General features: G+C 39.4%; 1 protein-coding gene across 1 annotated transcript in view; it reads right to left on the bottom strand.

Annotated features, from left to right (window-relative positions):
- The window catches only part of LOC128638136 (uncharacterized), a 277,497-nt gene that overhangs the window by 237,951 nt on the left and 21,128 nt on the right, over window positions 1-18,418 (bottom strand). Inside the window, exon 5 of the mRNA XM_053689998.1 lies at window positions 14,635-14,695. Coding sequence (XP_053545973.1) covers window positions 14,635-14,695 — 61 coding nt within the window. The remainder of the gene's footprint in view (window positions 1-14,634; window positions 14,696-18,418) is intronic.

The following is an 18,418-nucleotide window of genomic DNA, read 5'->3' as shown; positions in this document are numbered from 1 at the left end:
GCCAGGATTACCATCTGCCAAAAGACTCTCTGAACTTTTTATTCTTCATATTGTAAGAATCCATGGATTTCCTCTAGATATTGTTTCAGATAGAGGGGTACAATTCGTTTCTCGATTTTGGAGGTCACTTTGTAAACATTTTGGTACTACTATATCTCTCTCTACCTCTCACCACCCACAATCGAATGGTCAGACTGAAAGAGTAAACCAGTGTCTTGAAACATATCTTAGACATTATGTGGATCATTATCATTCTAACTGGACTTCTTACCTTCCTTTGGCTGAATTGGCCCATAATGCCCGGTACAATTCCTCCCTTCAGACTTCTCCTTTTCATGCAGCTTACGGATATCAGCCTAGGACTTTCCCTTTGCATACTTCCTCCACAGTGAATCCTGCTTCTGATCTTACAGCCCGAAGATTAACTCGACATTGGCAGAAGATACATCGTATTCTTTCTGTCACTTCTAGACGTTACAAGTTCTTTTCGGATCTTCGACGGAAGAAGGCTCCCAAATATCGCCCTGGTGATAAAGTTTGGATTTCCTCTCGATTTCTTCGCCTGAAACAACCTTCTAACAAATTGGGACCACGATATGTGGGTCCTTTCCGAATACTGGGTCAGGTATGTTCCACTGCTTATCGGGTAGCTTTACCCAAGTCTCTCAAAGTCCATCCGGTATTCCATGTTTCTCTTTTAAAACCTGTGATGAGTAACAGGTATTCTAAGCCTTTTTCTAAACCTCCACCGTTATTGGTGCATGGACATCCTGAGTTTGAGATCAGCCATATTCTAGATTCCAAATTGCGGGGCAAGAAATTGTATTATCTCATTCATTGGAAGGGTTATCCAGTCACGGAACGTTCTTGGGAACCTGCTCATCAAGTAAATGCTCCTATATTGGTCAGGACCTTCCACAAGACTCATCCTGATAGACCTGGTCCTGTCCCCCGGAGGGGTCCTTGAGGAGGGGGTGCTGTCATGATCGCTTCCGTTCATCGCCGTGTCGCCGCGGCTCCCGGAACTTCTCTGTGTCTCTGACGTCATGTTGCTTAGCAACATGACGCTTTCTCTCACACCCCTCTGATGACGGTTACGCTCCTGCCCTTTAAATCTCGGCGGGAGATCTGAATCTGGGCCCGTTTGTTTGTTTCCCTGGATTGTGAGTACCATATTAGTTTTGTTCTTCTGTGTACCGACTTCTGCCTGCCTGACCAAGCCTCTTGCCTAATCCCTACTTGCTGATATTTGGACATTGACTTCTGCCTGCCTGACCTTGCCTGTAGCTTTTACCCTTTTGCTGATACTTGGATGCCGACTTCTGCTTGCCTGACCTTGTCTTTTGCCTACACCTTTTGCTGATATTTGGATGCCGACTTCTGCCTGCCTGACCTTGCTTTTGCCTTTACCTTTAAAACTATTCTTTGATAAACAAGACCTGCTTAAAGGGACATTTTACTTTTACAAGCTACAAAAGAGAACTTTGCCTTTCTGTTTGTTATACACCTGCTTAAAAGGGACATTTACTTTTACAAGCTGCAAAAGAGAACTTTGCCTTTCTGTTTGTTATAAACCTGCTTAAAGGGACATTATACTTTTACAAGCTGCAAAAGATAACTTTTCCTTTGTTCTACAAGCCTGCTAAAGAGGACCTTTTTCAGAAGCTTCAAGTAAGAGCATTTCCTTTTTGTTCTTTGTACTACTTAAAGGGACGTTTTATCCTTTGTGGCTTTCCTGCATTCTTGAACAATATTCATTTTTGTTATCTTCTAATCTGCTTCCTGAGTGGGTCACGTCCTGGATATTTCTCAGTGTGCTAGCGTGTGCTTTCAATTCACGCTAGCAGTTGGGTTACATCCCGGATTGATTCCAGAGCGGCTGACAAAAGGTACATAAACTAAATATATGTATTTATATAGCTAAAAGGTACATAAACTAAATAAATGTATTTATATAGCTAAAGGTACATAAACTAAATATCTGTATTTATGTAGTTAAAGGTACATAAACTAAATAAATGTATTTATATAGCTAAAGGTACATAAACTAAATAAATGTATTTATATAGCTAAAGGTACATAAACTAAATATATGTATTTATATAGCTAAAGGTACATAAGCTAAATATATGTATTTATGTAGCCAAAGGTACAAAAAGTAAATATATGTATTTATATAGCAATAGGTACATAAACTAAATATATGTATTTATGTAGCTAAAGGTACAAAAAGAAAATATATGTATTTATATAGCAATAGGTACATAAACTAAATATATGTATTTATATAGCTAAAGGTACATAAACTAAATATATGTATCTCTATAGCTATAGGTACATAAACAAAATACATATTCATTCCCTCATTTTGTCACGAATTGATCATTGCAATCTACTTCTAAATAGCCTTCCAAAACACTGCCTCTCCTCCCTCCAATCTATTATGAATGCTTCTGCTAGACTCATCCATCTAAGTCGACAATCTACATCAGCTGCTTCACTCTGCCAGTCTCTACACTGGCTCCCCATACACTCCAGAATGCAATTAAGTATTAACCCTAACCTACAAAGCACTCAACAGTCTAACTCCTTACTATATTTCCTCTCTCATCGTGAAATATTCCCCATCCCGTCTTCTTCGATCAACCTCTGACCTACATTTCTACACTCCTGTTATCTCTACGTCCCATTCCCGGCTCCAAGACTTTGCACGTGCTGCTCCTGTTTTCTGGAATTCTCTACCCCGCTCCATTAGACTGTCTCCAACCTTGTATAGCTTCAGATGCTCCTTGAAAACTCACCTATTCAGAGGGGCTTACCATCTCTCCTTCATACCACATCCGAACCAAACTAATACATGTACATGAACTGCCTGAATCCCTGCTGCATATACAACCGATGTAACAAGCTACCCCAACGTTATGTCTCTGTACCCTAAACCTATAGACTATGAGCTCTCCGGAGCAGGGCCCTCTTCCTCCTGTACTAGATTTGTTTTGTTTTGTTATGTTTTTGCATTTTATCACAAATCTTTGTCATTGTATACCCCTATCACTGTACCCAGCGATACGGAATTTGGCGGTGCTATACAAATAAATAATAATAATAATAAACAAAATATATGTATTTATACAGCAATAGGTACATAAACTAAATATATGTATTTATATAGCTAAAGGTACATAAACTAAATATATGTATTTATATAGCTAAAGGTACATAAACTAAATATATGTATTTATATAGCTAAAGGTACATAAACTAAATATATGTATTTATATAGCTAAAGGTACATAAACTAAATAAATTTATTTATATAGCTAAAAGGTACATAAGCTAAATAAATGTATTTATATAGCTAAAGGTACATAAACTAAATATATGTATTTATATAGCTAAAGGTACATAAACTAAATATTTATATTTATATAGCTAAAGGAAACTGTTAAAGAAGTTTAAATCCTTAACAAAGGATACATGTGTCCCAATAAAATATTGCAGCCATATTCTGTGAAGTGAAAGCCTCCAGTACCTAGAAGACAAAGCACTTACCTGCAAATCTAGCTGTCTGGCAGGAAGACAGCTCACAAGGCATGAAAGGACACATACTCCTTACAGAGACCTGTAGAAAAAAGAAAGAACAGAGTCACCAACTCTGGCTTTCTATAACAAGGGCAGCAAAATGTTAGGAAACAAAGTAAGGACTACCTCTGCTTTAAAGCAACCACTACTCTACTGAAGATATTGATGTGGACTCAGCTAAACCCAAATCCTTGTTTGCATGGAAAAGTACCCAAAAAAGGAATTAATTTCTTCAGACACCAAACTTCACCTCCTCCATTGACAGAGGCAAAGAGAATGACTGGGGATTATGGGTAGGGGAGTGCCACTTAACAGCTTTGCTGTGGTGCTCTTTGCCTCCTCCTGCTGGCCAGGAGTGATATTCCCACGAGTAATTGGAATGACATTGTGGACTCTCAATATCTGTATTTATATAGCTAAAAGTACATAAACAAAATAAATGTATTCATGTAGCTAAAAGGTACATAAACTAAATATTTGTATTTATACAGCTAAAGGTACATAAACTAAATATATATTTATTTAGCTAAATGTACATAAACTAAATATATGTATTTATTTAGCTAAAGGTACATTAAATATATGTATTTATATCGCTAAAGGTACATAAACTAAATATATGTATTTATATCGCTAAAGGTACATAAACTAAATGTATGTATTTAAGTAATTAAAAAGGTACATAAACTAAATAGATGTATTTATGTAATTAAAAAGGTACATAAACTAAATATATGTATTTATATAGCTAAAGGTACATAAACTAAATATATGTATTTATATAGCTAAAGGTACATAAACTAAATATATGTATTTATATAGCTAAAGGTGCTTAAACTAAATATATGTATTTATATAGCTAAAGGTACATAAACTAAATATATGTATTTATATAGCTAAAGGTACATAAACTAAATATATGTATTTATATCGCTAAAGGTACATAAACTAAATATATGTATTTATATCGCTAAAGGTACATAAACTAAATATATGTATTTATATAGCTAAAGGTGCTTAAACTAAATATATGTATTTATATAGCTAAAGGTACATAAACTAAATATATGTATTTATGTAGCTAAAGGTACAAAAAGTAAATATATGTATTTATATAGCAATAGGTACATAAACTAAATATATGTATTTATATAGCTAAAGGTACATAAACTAAATATATGTATTTATATAGATAAAGGTACATAAACTAAATATATGTATTTATATAGCTAAAGGTACATAAACTAAATATATGTAGTTATGTAATTAAAGGTACAAAAAAATAAATATATGTATTTATGTAGTTAAAGGTACATAAACTAACTAAACTAAGTTGTTTTGGTGCCCAGTTCCCATTGGAATTTTAAAACTTACATATAATGCAAGTGCTTCAAAGTATAAAAAAAATTGTAATATTTATTGTTGTCCCATGTATAGGAATAGTGATGTCGCGAACCTAAAAATTTCGGTTCACGAATGGCGGACTCGAACTTCCGCAACTGTTCGCGAACCGCCATTGATTTCAATAGGCAGGCGAACTTTAAAACCAACAGGGACTCTTTCTGGCCACAATAGTGATGGAAAAGTTGTTTCAAGGGGACTAACACCTGGACTGTGGCATGCCGGAGGGGGATCCATGGCATCAATCTGTTTGGTTTAGTATTCATGTTCAGGAACTGTCCACCCAGACTAAAACAAAAGTTTTAGACTTTAGGACGGCAGATTTTTCATTAATGGGAGAATACCTAAAGAACTATTTAAAGGGGAAAACTCTTATTACAGGGGTTCAAGAACAGTGGGAATTTGTGAAAGGTGCCATTTTAGATGCAACCGCACACTGTATTAGACATGTCTGTAAAAGTAAAAGAAAGCGGAAACCAATTTGGTTTTCCAAAGAAGTAGCACATGCTGTAAAGACAAAAAAGATAGCTTATAAAAATTACAGACACACACAAGCAGATGATGATATGAAAATATGGAGACTCCAACAAAAAAAGACTAAGCAGTTAATTAGGAAGGTTAAAGCTCATGCAGAAGAGAAGATAGCACAGTCAGTAAAACATGGGGACAAAACATTCTTTAGATATATCAGTGAAAGAAGAAAAAATAAGGTAGGAATAGTAAAATTGAAATCAGTTGATGGTAGAATAATAGAAGGAGATAAGCAGATTGCAGACTGTCTCAATGATTACTTCTGTTCTGTTTTCACTAAAGATTGTGAAGATACAATGTCTACATTAAGGGATGCAACGCAAAATAGAAACAAGCTTAACAGTAATCTTTTTACAGAGGATGAGGTTTTGTTAGCATTATCAAAAATAAATGTTACAAAGGCAGTGGGTCCTGATAATATTCATCCAAGGGTTTTAAAAGAACTTCGATCAGTGCTAACTGTCCCATTAACTGATCTGTTTAATCAGTCACTATTAACAGGAGCTGTCCCAGATGATTGGAGAATAGCAAATGTAATACCCCTTCATAAAAAGGGCAGTAGAGAAGAATCTGGCAACTACAGGCCAGTTAGTTTAACTTCAGTAGTAGGGAAATTAATGGAAAGCCTCTTAAAAGAAAGAATTATGACTTACATAAAGACAAACAATTTAGAGGACCAAAATCAGCATGGTTTTACTTCAGGGAGATCATGTCAGACTAATCTAATTGACTTCTTTGATTATGTAACAAAAGTATTAGACAAGGGAGGAGCAGTTGATGTAGCATATCTAGATTTCAGCAAAGCATTTGACACCGTCCCACACAATAAACTTATTCACAAACTATATCTCCTTGGTCTAGATTCAAAAATTGTGAACTGGGTGGAATGCTGGCTTAAGGACAGAAAACAAAGTGTCTTAGTAAATGGAGTTCATTCAGCAGAGGGGGCTGTTACTAGTGGTGTTCCTCAGGGGTCAGTTCTGGGGCCTGTTTTGTTTAACATATTTATCTGCGATATCAGCAAAGGGCTACAGGGGAAAGTATGTCTCTTTGCAGATGATACAAAAATTTGCAACAGAGTGGATGTTCCAGGGGGGGTAGACAAAATGAGAAGTGATATACAACAATTGGAGGATTGGACAAATGACTGGGGTCTAAAGTTTAACACAGCAAAGTGTAAAATAATGCATTTAGGGAAGAAAAATCCAAATGTTAATTACAGACTCAATGACACTTTACTGACTGTTACAGACGAGGAACAGGACTTGGGAATTATTATTTCAGATGATTTAAAACTTAGTAAACAATGTAGTAATGCAGCGAGTAAGGCTAGCAGAATGCTTGGATGTATTGGTAGAGGTATTTGCAGCAGAAATAGTAAGGTTCTTATGCCACTTTATAGATCATTAGTTAGGCCTCATCTTGAGTATTGTGTGCAGTTCTGGAGACCATATCTCCAGAAGGATATTAACAAACTTGAATCTGTGCAAAGGAGGGCTACCAAAATGGTACATGGTCTAAAAAATAAAACTTACCAGGATAGGCTCAATGACCTAAATATGTATAGCTTAGAGGAGAGAAGGAAAGAGGTGATATGATAGCAACTTTCAAGTACATTAAAGGGTTTAGTAAAACTGAGGCTGTGGGTATTTTACATAAAATGGAAAATTCAAGAACAAGGGGTCATGAGCTCAAGCTAAAGGGTAGTAGATTCAGAAGTAATTTGAGGAAGCACTTCTTTACAGAAAGAGTGATTGATTTATGGAATAAACTTCCTCAAGAGGTAGTAGCAACAAACACTGTGGGGGACTTTAAAAATGCATGGGACAAGCATAGGGCTATCCTACGAACTAGATAAGTTTATACTGTTAGGTAAGGTCGGGCAGACTTGCTGGGCCTATGGCTCTTATCTGCCGTCAATATCTATGTTTCTATGTAAAACTCCCATGGAAAATTACATAGTTGATGCAGAGTCTAGTTTTAAGCCATAAAGGGCATAAATCAAATAACATTCCTAAATAGTTTGGAATAACGTGCTTTAAAACATCAGGTATGATGTTGTATCGATCATGTAGTGTAAGGGTTGCGCCCGCTTCACAGTGATAGACCAAACTCCCCGTTTAAAGGTACAGTCTACACCAGAATTTTTATAGTTTTAAAAGATAGATAATCAATTTATTACCCATTTCCCAGTTTTGCATAACGAACACATTTATAATAATATACTTTTAACCTCTGTGATTATCTTGTATCTAAGCCTCTGCAAACTGCCCCTTTTTTCAGTTCTTTTGACAGACTTGCAGTCTAGCTAATCAGTGCCTGCTCCCAGATAACTTCTCGTGCACGAGCACAGTGTTATCTATATGAAATATGTGAACTAACACCCTCTAGTGGTGAAAAACTGTTAAAATGCAATCTGAAAGAGGTGGGCTTCAAGGTCTAAGAAATTAGCATATGAACCTCCTAGGTTACGCTTTCAACTAAGAATACCAAGAGAACAAAGCAAAATTGGTGATAAAAGTAAATTGGAAAATTGTTTAAAATTACATGCTCTATCTGAATCCTGAAAGTTTATTTTGGCCTAGACTGTCCCTTTAACGCACCGCAAACAACCGCAAACAGTCCATTTGCACAACCGCAAACTCCCCATTTGCACAAGGTTGGATACCAAGCTAGACATGTCCCGTTCCTTGTCCTCACTGATGTCATTGAAGGTCTCTTCCTCCACCCAGCCATGTACAACACCAAGGGTCCCCGAAAGGTGACAACAAGCCCCCTGGGACGCCTGCTGTGTTTGGTCTTCCACCTCCTCAAAGCCACCTTCCTCCTCTGACTCCTCTTCTTCAGACTCCTCTCTCTGCGTTATAATAAGGTGTGTTAAGTAGTACTATTCCTATCAGTTTAATCCCTGTGGTGTCCCCTATCAGGGGACGTGTATATGGCATGGATTTTAGGAACCGGGAGATGGAAAAAGATGCTTGGTCGGTCCTCCTACATCAAATTTGGGGCACTGCGCGTGCAATCTACTGTGCCACCAGATATGAGTGGTGTGTTAAGTAGTACTATTCCTAGCACTTTAATCCCTGTTACGTGCCTTTTTTCTGTTTTGTTTTTTGAAGCCACAGTGCAGCACCAGAGGCCAGAAAAATTTGGCATGTACACATGACTGAAAAATTAGGTATTGTTGCAGCCGCTGCTGTAGCAGCGCCCAGAAAAATTGATGTTTGTTTCCCTGGCAGAAAGTGTCCTAAAACATTCCGGCTTGAACACTAGCTGGTGGCGGATAAGTCACGCAAGTCATCCGGCATTCGAAGATAACATACAGCAGCTTGTGGACCATTTATAGCCCAAGGCAGATCATCTCATTAGGCCTTTTTTACTCGAATGTATCAACCTATGTCAGTCCCTTCGGGATCCATCCCTCATTCATCTTAATAAAGGTGAGGTAATCTAGACTATTTTGACCTAGCCGACTTCTCTTCTCAGTGACAATACCTCCTGCAGCACTGAAGGTCCTTTCTGACAGGACACTTGAAGCGGGGCAGGCCAGAAGTTCTATAGCAAATTGGGATAGCTCAGGCCACAGGTCAAGCCTGCACACCCAGTAGTCAAGGGGTTCATCGCTCCTCAGAGTGTCGAGATCTGCAGTTAAGGCGAGATAGTCTGCTACCTGTTGGTTGAGTCGTTCTCTGAGGGTGGACCCCAAAGGGCTGTGGCGATGCATAGGAGATAAAAAGCTCCGCATGTCCTCCATCAACAACACGTCTGTTAAGCGTCCTGTCCTTGCCGGTGTGGTCGTGGGAGTCGGAGGATTACTTTCACTTCTTCCCCTATTAGATTCCCGTTGTGCTGTGACATCACCCTTATACGCTGTGTAAAGCATACTTTTTAATTTATTTTGGAACTGCTGCATCCTTTCCGACTTGCGGGAATTTTGTAACATTTCAGGCACTTTATGCTTATACCGGGGGTCTAGTAGCGTGGACACCCAGTACAGTTCGTTTTCCTTCAGTTTTTTTATACGAGGGTCACTCAACAGGCACGACAGCATGAAAGACCCCATTTGCACAAGTTTGGATGCCAAGCTACTCATGTCCCGTTCCTCGTCCTCAGTGATCTCACTGAAGGTATGTTCTTCCCCCCAGCCACGTACAACACCACGGGTACCAGATAGGTAACAACGAGCACCCTGGGATGCCTGTTGTGGTTGGTCTTCCTCCTCCTCAAAGCCACATTCCTCCTCTGACTCCTCTTCCTCACAATCCTCTTCCAGCGTTGCCGCTGGTCCAGCAAGCGATGCTGATAAGGCTGTTTCTGGTGGTGATGGTGACCACAACTCTTCCTCTTCACGCTCATCTACAGCCTGAGCCTACAGGCATTGCGCATGAGCGTCCAGTAACTTGGCAAAAAAATCCCCAGCTCCGCAGAGGCTGTCCTAGCACCCCGGTCATACAAATACTCGTTAACGGCTTTTTCTTGTTGGAACAGGCGGTCAAACATTATGAGTGTTGAATTCCAACGTGTCGGGCTGTCGCAAATCAAGCGCCTCACTGGCATGTTTCGCCGCTGGATATCTGCAAAATTCGCCATGGCCGTGTAGGAACGCCTGAAATGGCCACACACCTTCCTGGCCTGCTTCAGGACGTCCTGTAAGCCTGGGTACTTATGCACAAAGCATTGTACGATCAGATTACACACATGTGCCATGCACGGCACATGTGTCAACTTGCCCAATTTCGATGCCGCCAACAAATTACTTCCGTTGTCAGAAACCACTTTGCCGATCTCCAGTTGGTGCAGAGTCAGCCACTGATCCACCTGTGCGTTCAGGGTGGACAGGAGTGCTGTTCCGGTGTGACTCTCTGCTTTCAGGCAAGTCAACCCCAAGACGGCGTGACACTGCCGTATTCGGGATGTGGAATAGTACCTGCGGAGCTGGGGGAGTGCCGTTGATGAGGAGCAAGACGCAGCAGCAGAAGAGGACTCAGCCGAGGAAGAGGTTATGGAAGAGGATGGAGTAGGAGGAGTAGAGGAGGTAGCAGCAGGCCTGCCTGCAAGTCGTGGCGGTGTCATCAACTCCTCTGCAGAGCCACACATTCCATGCTTGGCAGCCGTCAGCAGGTTTACCCAATGCGCAGTGTAGGTGATATACCTGCCCTGACCATGCTTTGCAGACCAGCTATCAGTGGTCAGATGAACCCTTGCCCCAACACTATGTGCCAGACATGCCATTACTTCCTTTTGCACAATCGAGTACAGGTTGGGGATTGCCTTTTGTGCAAAGAAATTTCGGCCGGGTACCTTCCACTGCGGTGTTCCAATAGCTACAAATTTTTTGAACGCCTCAGACTCCACCAGCTTGTATGGTAAAAGCTGGCAGGCTAAGAGTTCAGACAAGCCAGCTGTCAGACGCCGGGCAAGGGGGTGACTTTGGGACATTGGCTTCTTACGCTCAAACATGTCCTTGACAGACACCTGACTGTGGGCAGATGAGCAGGAACTGCTACGGAAGAGAGACGGAGTGGAGGATGGTTGAGAGGGGGCAAGGAGGACAGCAGTGGTTGACGTGGCTGAAGATGCTGGACCAGGAGGAGGATGGCGGCTTTGAGTTTGTGTGCTGCTTCTACTCATTTGTTCATCCCATCGGCGTTTGTGATGTGAGACCATGTGCCTTCGCAAAGCAGTTGTACCTAGGTGGGTGTTGGACTTCCCACGACTCAGTTTCTTTTGGCACAGGTTGCAAATGGCATCGCTGTTGTCAGAGGCAGAAACACACAAAAAAATGCCACACAAAAAAAATGCCACACTGCTGAGCTCTGCGATGACGGCATTCTGGTGGTGGCAACAGCATGCGTTGATTGGCGTGCTGTCTGGCTGACCCCGGGTGCCAATGCTGTCTGACTGTGCCACTAGCTCCTTGCGACGACCTCCCCCTGCTTCCAACTCGTCTCCTCCTCCTCCTCTCTGTCTCCCCATCTGAACTTTCCCCCTCTTCTTCTTCTCTTCTAGCGGGCACCCACGTGACATCCACAGACGCATCATCATCAACCGCTTCACTTGTATCTGACAAATCAACAAAGGAAGCAGCAGCGGGTACAACATCATCATCATCACACCGTATGTCCATGTCTGTAATGCTGCCTGACTGAGACATATCACTGTTATCTACATCCTCTGTCAATGATGGTTGCGCATCATTCATTTCTTCAAACTGATGTGTCAATAACTCCTCTGACAGATCAAGTGAAGCGGCTGTGGTGCTAGTGTTGGTGGTGGCGGCAGGCGGGCGAGTGGTCACTTGAGAGGTGCCCGAAGCTAAGCTGGAGGTGGATGGTGCATCAAGGTTCCGAGCGGAAGCTGTCTAAGATTGGGTGTCCTGTGTTAGCCAGTCAACTAGGTCCTCCTCAGAACTTTTCGCGTTCATGGTACGTGGCCTCTGAACACTGGGCATTATTGTAGGGTCAAAGGGAATCACAGCACCACGACCACGACGGCACCTGCGGGTTGGCCTGCCTCTGCCTGTCATTTTTTTTTTTAAATGTACACTTACACTACTATTAAATAAGATATGAGTGGTGGCACTGGCCAAGTGGACACAGCATACGCTGTTAGCCTGACACAAAAAAGCATACTGATGTTTCACAGTCAAAAAAGTTTATTTTTTAAATATTTACACTACTGTTACAACAGATATGAGTGGTGGCACTAGTTGGCAAGTGGGCCTGGCACACATGCTGGCAGGCAGGCAACTGCAATTAGATTACACTAGCAGACTGATGTTTCACAGTCAAAAAAGTTTGTTTTTTTTAAATATTTACACTATTTTTACAACAAATATGAGTGGTGGCACTAGTTGGCAAGTGGGCCTGGCACACATGCTGGCAGGCAGGCAACTGCAATTAGATTACACTAGCAGACTGATGTTTCACAGTCAAAAAAGTTTTTTTTAAAATATTTACACTACTGTTACAACAGATATGAGTGGTGGCACTAGTTGGCAAGTGGGCCTGGCACACACGCTGGCAGGCAGGCAAACTGATGTTTCACAGTCAAAAAAGTTTTTTTAAAAAAATATTTACACTACTGCTATAACAAATATGAGTGGTGGCACTAGTTGGCAAGTGGGCCTGGCACACATGCTGGCAGGCAGGCAACTGCAATTAGATTACACTAGCAGGCTGATGTTTCACAGTCAAAAAAGTTTTTTTTTTTTAAATATTTACACTACCGTTACAACAGATATGAGTGGTGGCACTTAGCAAGTGGGCCTGGAACACACGCTGGCAGGCAGAAAACTGCAATTAGATTACACTAGCAGACTGATGTTTCACAGTCAAAATTACACAGGCAAAAAAAAACAAAAAAACAACAACTGATGTTCTAGCCCTAAAAAGGGCTTTTTGGGGTGCTGTCCTTACAGCAGAGATCAGATGAGTCCTTCAGGACTGTAGTGGACAGTGAATACACTAGCCTAACTATTGATTTCCCTATTAAATCAGCAGCAGCTACACTGTCCCTCCTCTCACTAACAATGCAGGATCAGAATGAATCTAAAATGGCTGCTGCCCAGGAGCTGGGAGGGTCTGGGAGGGAGTGTCTGCTGCTGATTGGCTGTAATGTGTCTGCAGACTGTGAGATACAGGGTCAAAGTTTACTCAATGATGACGAATAGGGGGCGGATCGAACATCGCATATGTTCGCCCGCCGCTGCGAACGCGAACAAGATATGTTCTCCGGGAACTATTCGCCGGCGAACAATTCGTGACATCACTATATAGGAATAGTTGCACTTATGTTCTTATGGAAATATCAGTATGTATTTACATTTAAAAATATATGCAAGCACATATATACAGAATTCAAACTAGACCAATGCCTTGTGCAGCATTACATATTTTTTCACATGACTGTGTGTATAGCTTGGGTATTGGTTCCTACTAGTAATTTGCATGACGTTGTGGACTCTCCATATCCAAAAAAAAAAGAAATATATATACACACACACACACACATATACATACATATATATATATATATATATATATATATACACACAGGTGGCCCTCGTTTTACAACGGTTCAATTTACACTGTTTCAGAATAACAACCTTTTTTTCCAGTCATGTGACTGCTATTGAAAAGCATTGAGAAGCAGTGCATTTATTAAAATAGCCAGTAGGTGGAGCTGTCCGCTTGTGTTGCAGCAAAGCCAAGCAAGCTGAAATTATTCAGTTTAACCAGACCTATGCTATCGAGCAGATTTCAAAGGAACAAGATCTTCCTGTCTATAAATCAGTCCAGATTGGAATGCATAGAAAGAACTGTTTGCAGAAAAATGCAAGTGAAGTCTGTGTTGTGTGATTATTTTATTAGGTTTATAATGCTGTTTAGCAAATGTTTTTGTTCATTTAACTTAGTTTAATTATATATTCTGTGTTGTGTGATTATTTTATTAGGTTTATAATGCTGTTTAGCGTTTAAAGTCTTCATTTCAAAGCTTTAAAAATAATGTATTAGGTGTTACTTATGACAATTTTGAGAGGGGCCTGGAACCTATCTCCCTCACTTCCCATTGACTTACATTATAAACTGGGTTTCAATTTACAACGGTTTCGATTTACAACCATTCCTTCTGGAACCTAACCCCGGCGTAAACTGAGGGCTACCTGTATATATATATACACATACACACTGTATATACAGACACACACACATATATATGTATATTTGTTTCTATTCTACACTGAAATGCACATACACTATGTAACATCACCAAAAACTGCCGACATTACTGTTGACCTAAAACGACTGCGCTCTTCATTTTTATGCAAACTCATTTATATAGTTTAAAGGTGCAGTGCAAAAGTAAAACACACTAATTCATTACATTATCTTATATCTAATGTCCCTTTTAGATTATTGGGTGATCACAAGCCTATTAGTGTTTATTTCTAAAGGATTGTAAACAAACTCTCTGTTTAACCTGCACAAAGGTCTAGCAGCTGTACAGAACAGATAGCTGTCACAGAAAACAACGCAGTCATTGGCTGCTACATGCGTATGCTGCACCTCATTGGCAAGAGAGCAGCTGAGAACATTGTATGCTCAAAATGGCACTCACCACTTGTCTTGGGATGTTGACGTTGTACTTCAGGGTAAAATTCTGCTTAGACAAAGCGATTCTAATTGAAAACAAAACACGTTACATTGTGAAATTCTGCTTCATAAACACACGGTTTTTATATCAAAAAAATTTTTTTTTTTTTTAGGTCTTAAGATTTACAACTAGATTACAAGTTTTGCGTTAGAGGCTATGCAGTGCTAACGAGTAGTTTTGTCTCACCGATCACTTACCTGCAGCGCTGGTATTACGGGTTTTTACAAATATAAAATACAAGAAGTGAGCATTGAGCAAAATTTTACTCCTTAAAGCACTCCAATACCAGCGCTTCTTAAAGGGACATGAAACCCACATTTTTTTCTTTCATGATTTAGAAAGAGAATGCAATTTTAAACATCTTTCTAATTTGTTTTATTCTCTTGATATTCTTTGCTGAAAAGCATATCTAGATATGCTCAGTAGCTGCTAATTGGTTGCTGCACATAGAAGCCTTGTGTGATTGGCTCACCATGTGCATTGCTTTTTCTTCTACTAAGGATATCTAAAAAATGAAGCAAAATAAATAATAGAAGTAAATTGTAATGTTTAAATTTCTATTCTCTATCTGAATCATGAAAGAAAGATTTTGGGTTTAGTGGCCCTTTAAGTCAGCGAAGAGCTGGTCATACGAGCTTGTGCCTGAGAAAAAGTCTAACACCTGCAAAAAGCAGCGTAAATCTCAGTAACGCAGCCCCATTGATTCCTATGGGGAAATAACATTTATGTCTACACATAACACCCTAACATGAACCCCAAGTCTAAACACCCCTAATCTTACACTTATTAACCCCTAATCTGCCGTCCCCGACATCGCCTGCATTATATTTATTAACCCCTAATTTGCCGCTCTGGACACCGCCACCACCTACATTATACTTATGAGCCCCTAATCTGCCGCAATATATTAGAAAAAGTTAAGCGCTAAAAGCAAGGGTATATGGACTATAATAAAGGTGCAATGTAATCCTATATTAAAATATAATCAAACGTATAATTATATCCAACACTAGAAAAATATGTAAAGGTAAATAATATGAAATATCCAAAATAAACGCCCAAAATATGTGTCCAAAATGAAGAGATGTACTAAAAACAAGAACAATGTATCAGAATATGTTCCAAGAAACAATTTATTTAAAACAATTTATTTAAAACAATGTATCAGGGAGTGTACAATTTCTAAAATATGCTGTATCTAAAACTTAGCTAAAATATAGGGACGTCTCCCTTAACCGATAACAGCTCCCAATGAACCTTTGAGAAAATGGTCAAAAGTAGTCAGTACTTGCGTTTTTTAGATAGTTGCAATTCTAGAGCAATGATATGGATCCTTTGCTTATCGATCGATAAGCAAAGGATCCATATCATTGCTCTAGAATTGCAACTATCTACAAAACAATCGATAAGCAAAGGATCCATATCATTGCTCTAGAATTGCAACTATCTAAAAAACGCAAGTACTGACTACTTTTGACCATTTTCTCAAAGGTTCATTGGGAGCTGTTATCGGTTAAGGGAGACGTCCCTATATTTTAGCTAAGTTTTAGATACAGCATATTTTAGAAATTGTACACTCCCTGATACATTGTTTTAAATAAATTGTTTTAAATAAATTGTTTCTTGGAACATATTCTGATACATTGTTCTTGTTTTTAGTACATCTCTTCATTTTGGACACATATTTTGGGCGTTTATTTTGGATATTTCATATTATTTACCTTTACATATTTTTCTAGTGTTGGATATAATTATACGTTTGATTATATTTTAATATAGGATTACATTGCACCTTTATTATAGTCCATCCATATACCCTTGCTTTTAGCGCTTAACCTTTTCTTATATATTGCTGTTACAAATTTTTGTTTTCTTGGAGGGGAATTCAACAGTTAAGCTGGGTTTCAGCCTTTAGCGCTTATAATTTCTTTTTCCCTAATCTGCCACCCCCGACATCGCCACCACCTACATTATATTTATCAACTCCTAATCTGCTGCCCCCAACATTGCCGCCACCTACATTATATTTATTAACCCCTAATCTGCCACCCCAATGTCGCCGACACTATAATAAACATATTAACCCCTAAACCGCCTCGCAAACATTAGTTAAATATTATTAACCACTAATCTGCTGTCCCTAACATCGCCGCCACCTACCTACATTTATTAACCCCTAATCTGCTGCCCCCAACGTCGCCGCCACTATACTAAATTTATTAACCCCTAAACCTAACCCTAACACTCCCTAACTTAAATATAATTTAAATAAGTCTAAATAAAATTACTATAATTAACTAAATTATTCCTATTTAAAACTAAATACTTACCTGTAAAATAAACCCTAAGATAGCTACAATATAACTAATAGTTTCATTGTAGCTAGCTTAGGGTTTATTTTTATTTTACAGGCAAGTTTGTATTTATTTTAACTAGGTAGAATAGTTATTAAAAAGTTATTAACCCCCTTTAGCACCACATGATCGCTGGTATTTTACGTGATGGTCAAGAAAGTTTTATGCTTTGTGTCAAGCAGCTGTTTTAAAACGAGCACCGAGGGGTATAAAGACTCTACGCAGAAGACAGGCTGTAGACTCTTGAAAAAGTTCTGACGAGTACGGAACGAAACGCGCGTCGAGCTACAATCAGCTGGGATCTCTCGGCTGTTAGGCAGAATTTTCGCTTTAGTAAGAATTGTGTCCCAGTGAGGCTTCCGTACCCTGCAGTTTAAATACGCAGAGCGCGAGAGAGCCGAGGGCAACACTTCCTAAAACATTATTTCAGTAAGTTTATGTTTGCATATAGCTTTTGGACATATATGACTGTTGCTTTGGGAACTATATATCACTATACCTATACGGACACTATTTTGACCATCCTGTGACTCCTGGAAGGAGAAAAAAGGAAAAAAGATACGAAGGACTACAGGATATCTGGTGATATATGTTGGTGCTCATTGTATGCACTACCCGCACATATATGTTATATATCTTGTGAGTTTTATAATTTATGTTAGGGGCTTATTAAAGTTGTTTTTAATACGGCACAGAGATCTGGTGTCTTGCACTTTTCGTTTATATACTGCAGTTTTTGAACCCTGGTGGATCGTCTTTGGGAAAGCTTCCCCTGGAAGAGCAGCATAACACCTTATCCTCTACTATACCCCTGGAGAACGGACTGTCATTAGGCACCTCTACCATACCCTGGGAGAACGGACTGTCATTAGGCACCTCTACCATACCCTGGGAGAATGGACTGTCATTAGGCACCTCTACCATACCCTGAGAGAACGGACTGTCATTAGGCACCTCTACCATACCCTGAGAGAACGGACTGTCATTAGGCACCTCTACCATACCCTGAGAGAACGGACTGTCATTAGGCACCTCTACCATACCCTGAGAGAACGGACTGTCATTAGGCACCTCTACCATACCCTGAGAGAACGGACTGTCATTAGGCACCTCTACCATACCCTGAGAGAACGGACTGTCTTTGGGGATATCTATGGAATACAAATAAGGACAGTATAATATATATTTTTTGAATATTGAATATATATACATGTGCATTGGTGGTATAGGTTGTTTTTTCCATAGTTCTTTCATAGTGTTTTTCACTGTGTTTTTAATTTACTAAATTTGTATTATAGTACATAGGTGAGATATACATATTTTTACCTATTATATTTAGCAAATGTGTATGGTCCAACATTGAATAGATAGCGCTGAATATTTATTGCATTTTT

Source organism: Bombina bombina, chromosome 8 (assembly GCF_027579735.1).
Source record: "Bombina bombina isolate aBomBom1 chromosome 8, aBomBom1.pri, whole genome shotgun sequence".
Lineage (NCBI taxonomy): Eukaryota > Metazoa > Chordata > Amphibia > Anura > Bombinatoridae > Bombina > Bombina bombina.
This window is presented reverse-complemented; position numbering and strand designations above follow the sequence as displayed.